This window comes from Echinops telfairi, unplaced genomic scaffold (genome assembly GCF_000313985.2).
Source record: "Echinops telfairi isolate 266 unplaced genomic scaffold, ASM31398v2 ScPeMD7_3;HRSCAF=10, whole genome shotgun sequence".
In the NCBI taxonomy this organism is placed as follows: Eukaryota; Metazoa; Chordata; class Mammalia; order Afrosoricida; family Tenrecidae; genus Echinops; species Echinops telfairi.
Window position 1 is genome coordinate 29,011,795 of NW_022103899.1, and position 7,847 is coordinate 29,019,641.

General features: G+C 38.6%; 1 protein-coding gene across 1 annotated transcript in view; it reads left to right on the plus strand.

The window, feature by feature from the left end:
- Window positions 1–7,847, plus strand: part of NBEAL1 (neurobeachin like 1) — a 179,410-nt gene that overhangs the window by 148,093 nt on the left and 23,470 nt on the right. Inside the window, exons 45-47 of the mRNA XM_045296671.1 lie at window positions 1,056–1,153; window positions 2,157–2,273; window positions 6,994–7,083. Of these exons, the coding sequence (XP_045152606.1) occupies window positions 1,056–1,153; window positions 2,157–2,273; window positions 6,994–7,083 (305 nt within the window). The remainder of the gene's footprint in view (window positions 1–1,055; window positions 1,154–2,156; window positions 2,274–6,993; window positions 7,084–7,847) is intronic.

Below are 7,847 nucleotides of genomic sequence, written 5' to 3' on the forward strand. Positions count from 1 at the left end.
CCTTTGCCTCCTAGCTCTTTCCTCTATTTCCTTTGACTTTCCTCTTGTCCCACTACATTGCTCAGTCTTCATTTGGGATTCAGTAATTCCTCTTAGTTACAATACCCTTGATCAAGCTCTACCAGGCCTCCTACACCCTCCTCACCACCGATTTGGATCACTTTTTGTTCCCTTGTCCCTGGATTTGTTAACACCACTTCCTTTCCCCTCACCTCCCCTTCTCCCTGGTCCCCCCTGAACTGTTGGTTCTATTCTTTTCTCCTCCAGGTTCTTCATTCAGCCTATCTTATTTAGATAGACCTGTGGAGATAATAACATGCACAAAAACAAGACAGAGCAGCCCAACCCCATCCGAAACCATAAATAGACCAGATGGACTTACTTGTCCGGTAGAGACCAGGCCGGTGCAGGCCCGAGACCACGAGCCCTGGTCAGCTCTCAAACCTGGAACAGAACTCACCCCCACGACTCACTTTGCAGTCAAACAACAGAGAGGCTGACAAGATGACCAGTCACACCTACAGCTGCTCCTAAGAGCCCTCAGCCCTCAGCCCTCAGGGACCAAACAAGCGGCTATGCTCAAAACACGAGGTTCACTAGGCAGGCAGGAAGGGGGCAGGCAAGAGGGGGGGGTGTCAGGTGGGGATCCCAGGGAGAAGGGGAAAACAGCCATGAAGCAGAATGTGTACACACTGTTCGGTGGGAAATGGATTTGCTCTGTATGCTCCCACTCCGAGTCCAGTATTTGAAATTAAGCCAATAAACACAGGGAGGAAGAAAAAAACAAGACAGAGCAAAACCAAGGAACAAAAGATAACAAAACAACAACAGCACCAACAAGCCAATGACACAAAAAAGAACATAACAAGAAAGAAAAGCTTGTAGTTAGTTCAAGGACTGTTTGTTGGCCAATAAATAACTTTTTTATGTTACCTCTTAATATTCTTATGAAGAGTGGAATAACATTTGAAAATACAGCGATCAGTCTCTTCTGTTGTATGGTTTGCTGATTTATTTTCACTCTATGGTGAGGTGTCTACTACTTTTGGTTTTAGGAGCTGTGGATCTGGATGCCTTAACAGATGAGAAAGAAAGAAAAGCCTTAGAAGGCATGATTAATAATTTCGGACAAACACCTTGTCAGCTGTTAAAGGTAAATTATACATGTTGTTGGTAACATAAAAAGCCTAGAATTGAATTGCTAAGAAATTGTACTACCAGTGTTTTTAAGGGTACTGTCTTTAAAAATTTTAATCCAAAATTATCCAGAATTTGGGGAAAATAATAACATCATTTAAAAATAAATGGATTTAGTTGATTTTTTTCCTAATTTGAAATACCGTTTTATAGTGAAAGTCTACGTGTATATATAATTATTTCACATTAGGATTTATATTTACTCAGAAAGCCTTATTTTACTATTTCTGAGAGAGGAAAACATAAGGTCCTTTCAGAAGTTAAAGATTCAGCTAAATTATTAATCTTAAATTTGGAGTAATATATTAAATTTTACCAAATATTTAAATGTTTACCATTCTTAAGATATTATTCTGGGTGTTGGAAAACCAAAAATTAGAAATATATGATCTGTGAATTTAAGGTACCTATTTGTTTTATTGGAACAGGCAGATAACAGATGATTCATAATTTAATAGAAATAACTGTTAAAGAAATATTAAGTACAGTGTTAGGCTGAAAAAAATTATCAAAGGGAAAAATGTATTCTGATTTATAAATTCCGGATGTGTAGTCATGTGAAAGGAATCCTGGTGGCACCCTGGGTTAAGCATTGGGCTGCTACCTAGAAAGTCAGCAGTTAAAACCTACTGACTGCTCTGAGGAAAGAGGAAGCTGTTTGCTTCCGTAGAGAGGTACAGCTCCAGAACCCCAAGGAGCAGTTCGACTCTGCCTTTGAGGGCTGCTATGAGTCAGAATCCACTCAGTGGCAGTGGGTCTGTTTTTCCGTTGGTTCTCAGAATGGAGCGCTATACATTGAGGAGGATGGGAACTCTGGTGAGGGATGGTCTGAACAAACGGACAGAGCCATCCGAGTGCATTGCCTGTCTTGTAGCTGTAGGCCTGTATGCTTGAAGAAATAGAAACAGAGATGCTTTCATCTGATTGTGGAATTGCTTTTTCCTAAAATTATTTTGAAGGAACCACATCCTCCTAGATTATCAGCAGACGAAGCATTGCAAAAGCAGACCAGAACAGACACATCAACCCTTAACTTGTTTCAGCACCTCCCTGAACTCAAGTCATTTTTTATAGAGGTAATATGCAACTTGGTAACATCACTAAGCTTTCTCTCTGAATCCTGATTAACTTAAAGTTCATTTTATTCTGTGAAGGTAAGTGAGGAGTATAGTACTTAAAACAAAATAGTAATTAATACCTCAATCTATTTTTGGATATTTAAAACTATTTTCTTAAAAGATTTTGTTTACTGTTTAAACTGTTCCTTTAGTTTTCTTTCTCCTACTTCTCATTTCCCTGAGATGAAAAGAAAAATAAATTTATTCAAAATACATATTGTGCCTCAAAAACTATCATACAGCCACAGTAATCAAAACATCCTGGTACTGGTACAGTGACAGGTACATAGACCAATGGAACAGAATAGAAAACCCAGAAATATGTACATTCATCCACCTACTGATAACTGATCTTTAACGAAGGGCAAAAACAGAATATTAATGGAACAAGGCAGTCTCTTCAACAAATGGTACTTGCAAAATTAGATCTATGTGCAGAATAATGAGATAGGACTCAGACCTTACCCCATCTACAAAAATGAACTCAAAAGCAATCAGACTCAAATGTAAATCCCAGAGCTATAAAGATCGTAATGAGAAGTTAGAGATAGGCTCAAGGAACCTTTTACTGGGTGAAGACGTACTATCAGAAGTAGCAGAAGAAGCACACAGAGTAGAAGACAAAATAACTGGGACCTGCTGAAAAATAAGACATTTATATGCATCAGAAGACGTCACCAAAAGAGTAAAACGAGAGCCCACCAATTGGGGAAAAATCTTTAACAATGACACAGTAGGCAACGGACTAATTTTTAAAATCTATGGAATACTGTAATACCTCAGTAAGGGGGTAAAAATCCAGTTAAAGAATGGGCAAAAATATTTACAGATAATGAAAAAATTATGTTCAAAGGGCTAAGAGCACATGAAGAAATGCTCATGATCACTAGTCATCTGGAAGATATAAATCAGAACAATGAGATACCACCTTATACCCACAACGATAGATCACCCAATCCAAAAAAATAGAAAACAACAAATGCTGGTGGGGATGTGGAAGGATTGGAGCTCTCATACATTGGTGGACCTATAAATATGTACAACCACTGTAGAAGGCGATATGGTGCTACCAAAAACAGTGGGAATAGAAATTCTATACGTTACAGTAATATGTCTGCTGGTTACATACCCTAAAGAAGTAAGGGACATAACACGAACAGACCTATGTTCATTAGAGCACTATTCACAATAGTTCATTTACTGCCATCAAATCGATGACATAATGACCCTATAGGCACAGGGTAGAACTGCCTCTCTGCATTTCCGAGACTAACACTTTACAGGAGTAAAAAGCCTTGTCTACTGGTTTCAAACTGCTGGCCTTAGGGTTAGCAGCTCAATACAGAGCCACTATGCCACCAAGACTCCACAATAGCAAGAAGTTCAAACTATCCTAAAAAGCCCATCAGTAGAAGAATATAGAAACTTTGGTATATGCACACAATGGAATACAATGCATCATTAAAAATTATGAAATCAGAAATTACCTCAGGACATAAATGGAACTGGAGAACATTATGCCAAGTGAAGTTAGTCAGTCACGAAAGGACACATGTCTGAGCCAGCTACCATAAAGATGAAAATGAAGACAAAGACTGGCATACCAAAGGAGCTTCTCAAGGGTGGGAGGGCAAGGGTGGAAGGATGCACACATGGCCCAGAAGGTTGACAAGTCTACAGTCTGGGAGTAAAAGGATGGAAGCCCGTAAGAGAGAAGAGAAGTCATGGGGGACAGGGGATAGAATACAGGGGTAGGGGTTGATGCATGGTTTGAACTGGTGAATTCAGAGTTGATAGTCTGAAGTGTAAACACTGCACCTAATCCATATTAAAACAACAACAACACATTGTTAATTGATGGTATATAGATGAAACCTAAATTAGTGCTTTTTTTTTAAAAGTCATTTTATTGGGGGCGCCTACAACTCATCACAATCCATACATCCATCCATTGTATGTCAAGCACATTTGTACATTTATTACCCTCATCATTCTCAAAACATTTGTTTTCTGCTTAAATCATTGGTATCAGCTTCTCATCCCCCCTCCCATGTGCCCTTGATAATTTATAAATTACTGTATTATTATTTTGTCATATCTTACACTGTCCAATGTCTCCCTTCACCTACTTCCCTGTTGTCTGTCCCTCAGGGAGGAGGTTATATGTAGATCCTTATCACCGGTTCCCCCTTTCTACCCCACCTTCCCTCTACCCTCTGGCCTTGAAGGGATCATCTCTCCTGGATTCCCTGTGTTTCCAGTTCCTTTCTGTACGAGTGTACATCCTCTGGGCTAGCCGGATTTATAAGGTAGAATTCAGATCATGATGGTGGGGGGCTAGTGCTTATTTTTAAAAGTCTGTTCATATATTTGAATTTACATATTGATTTCCTTTGAATACTTCATAGCTATGAGTATGGTTAGAATAGACCATATGAAATCTCAGGCCAAAAATAAAAAGAAGGAAGCCATTATTTGCAGACATGAGCAGGACAAACATGGATATATTGCAGTAGAACAGGTGCCGGTAAATACGTCAAGATCAGGGAGTAAGGATTTTCAGGTTTATTGACTGAGGCTAAATGGAGAATATTATGTAAATACAGTTGTAACCATAAAATATAATTAAATACACATCATACAAGGCAAGCAATTAGCTGAATTTTCCTCACAGAGTTTGAACAGACTGTAAGGTTGTTATTGGGGGCTGTTCATGTAAGCATCCTGTACCTGAGTACAGTGTTTCCCAAAGTGGGTGGCCTTTGGAGGATGCTGGAAAGGGAAAACTGTACTTTCATGGATTGTGGATATAGTACAAGAGTTTTTAATTGCCAGGGGCAACATTGAGTAATGACTTTTCTAAATATTGTGTGATAGGCCAACTGTGGTAAGTTTGGGAACCTATGGTCTAGCACTTATCAAAATTTCTCCCAGCACATACCATATGTACTCCCGAGAGAAAAGTAAGTGATCAGTATAAATCAGATGTGTGCACAGTCTACATGCAGTGAGCTACCCTATCTTTCAGGAGAAGTTTTATTTCAGTGTAGCTCACTTTACTAGCCATGGATTTCTAGAGACCAGCCAAGGACCAACAGTCAAAGCTGGCCTTTCTAAGGATAGTTGTCCCAAACCTGCTATGGTAACTTTTATGTACAGGACAACTCAGAAAACTCTATTTAACCCATATTCTGATGGAGATGTAATGCTGTATTTATGTGTGACGCCTATAGAAATCTTTCTGTTGGTCTAAACAGTTAGGGAATTGTTTTTATAAGATAATGCAGTCTGAATCCTGTTGAGCAGTGCAGTGGCATGTTTCTCCCTTCTGTGTCCACCATCAGAGAAAGATAACCATATCTCCTCCCATAAAGCCTCAGAAACTCTTTCTAGGGTCCTTATGAATGGGAATCAAGTCAATGTCAGTGGGCTTGGCTTAGTCTGGTACCCACAGTGTCAGAGTAACTTTCTCCAGAACCAGTATCTGGAGCAGCTGGAAGAACATGACAGATTTCCTGTTGTACTGGTAACTTAGCTCTTTTCATTCTCAGAAGTGAAGGTCTTTTGCCGTCCATGCATACAAAAAGAGGACAGGTCATCTGTTCTTAGGGCAAAGATGGAGGTAGCAGTGAAAGCAAGGTCTTGATACGTGTACTTCTTCAGGCACCATTTTCATTTACGCTTTTGTGAATATTTAAGTCGTTTGATATTTTGTATGCTTCGTTGCTGAGTTATCTGATGTAAAGCTCTTAGAGTATCGCCTAGCACCTAGCATGCATCCAGCAATGTTAGGCTATCTTTATGATGAATGATTCCTTATTGAATCAGTTGATATAAAGCTTCCAGAACAGTGCCTGGAACATAGTACAAGTCTAATGTTAGGTTATATTTACCATGAACGTTAGCTATCCTGTATGAACTGCTACTACGTCAAGAAACAGTTCGAGCACTTGAAGATAGATATTTGGGTCATATTGCTATGTATAGATAGAAAGGAAGGATGGTCGTTCGGTAGGTAAGGGGAGGGAGAAGGGTAGATTAATTTTTTTCACATTATAATTAGTTCATGATGGATATTTTCGAGGACCATCTCCCCCCCCCCCCCCCCCCACATACACACCGCTGTCTTATTTTTGTGGCTTTAAAGTTAGGTAAAAATTAGAGCCAAAAGGAAATTTTTATAAAATATAACCAATCTTCCCAATTTGACTTATTTCAGAAATGAACTACATGGTATTTACTCATGTCAGTGTAGCAAGGGACAAAGGAAAGATCCTAAATCATGGACTGTTTTTAATAGTTGAGAGAAAGCCAAGATTTTCTGCTCAGGTACAGAGACAGTCTCGGAGCCCACAGCGGCAGTTCTGCTCTGCTCTGTAGGGTCACTGAATCAGCATCAGCTCGATGGCAGTGAGTTTATATGGCTGGTGCTCCTTGAAATCTGCCTGTCTCTCTAAAAGTAGAGCGGTGGCATAGAATGTGGTGTTGAAATTCAGAAGTTCCCAATATGTCATACAAACATAGTATATAATTTCTTTCTTACATTTTAAATTATATCTTTCAATAAAGTGCTGTATCACAGGGCTTACCCTTGTTTGAAAAAATTGAAGATTTCATTAATGTTTGCTTAATACAGATGGACAGAACCAGTTACTAAATCTCTGTCTTTCATTTTTAGGGAATTAGTGATGGTATCCCACTAATCAAGGCCATTGTTCCCAAAAATCAGTCTCGTTCTTTTATGTCTCAGGGCAGCCCTGAGTTACTGGTAAGTGTGCTTTCTTATACTGCCATGTCTGTATCCATAACAACCCACAAAAATCTTGAGGAAGTAAAGATTTTTAAAAGGCCATTTAAAAATTACAAGGTTTACTAGAGTTATTTTGAGTAAGACAACATTTATAGTATTTACAGTTTTTATTTTAAGTAAATATTGTCATTCTAAACTTTTTCTGGAAGAATGAACATGTGAAAATATCCAGGAAAATTTTGAAGTTGAAAAATAGAGGTACATTATACCAGATATTAAATTTTATCATAAAGCTGTAATAATAATGATGAGAAAGAATAGAGAACTGAAGAAAGTATACATGCAGGGCACTTTAAGAGTACTTTATCTGAATGTTGCCATTTAGTATACAAAATCATCCTATGAGAAAGGCACGGTTATTATTTCCCTTCTATAGATATGGAATGAAGAGACGTGGCATGCCCAAGGCCAGTGAGCTAGTACTAGTAAGTAAAGGACCTGGGACGTAGCACATGGGTCCAACCTAGGTCTGCCTTACTCTCATTTTGTCTCTTAGAAAATACAGTAGCACACTAAACAGCGAGTTCCCAAAGTTAGACCTAAATTGTGAGCTTTCATAGGGGCAAAAGAAATATATAAACATCAGGATTTTTTGATTGGTGGGATTTTTTATTTTAATACTCATTTTAAAAAATTATCTGGGAGATGTATTTGGCAGCTTGTTCCTTTCACAATGGAGTGAATGGAGCAGCTGTTTCTTTGGAAAAGATCATATTTTCTTT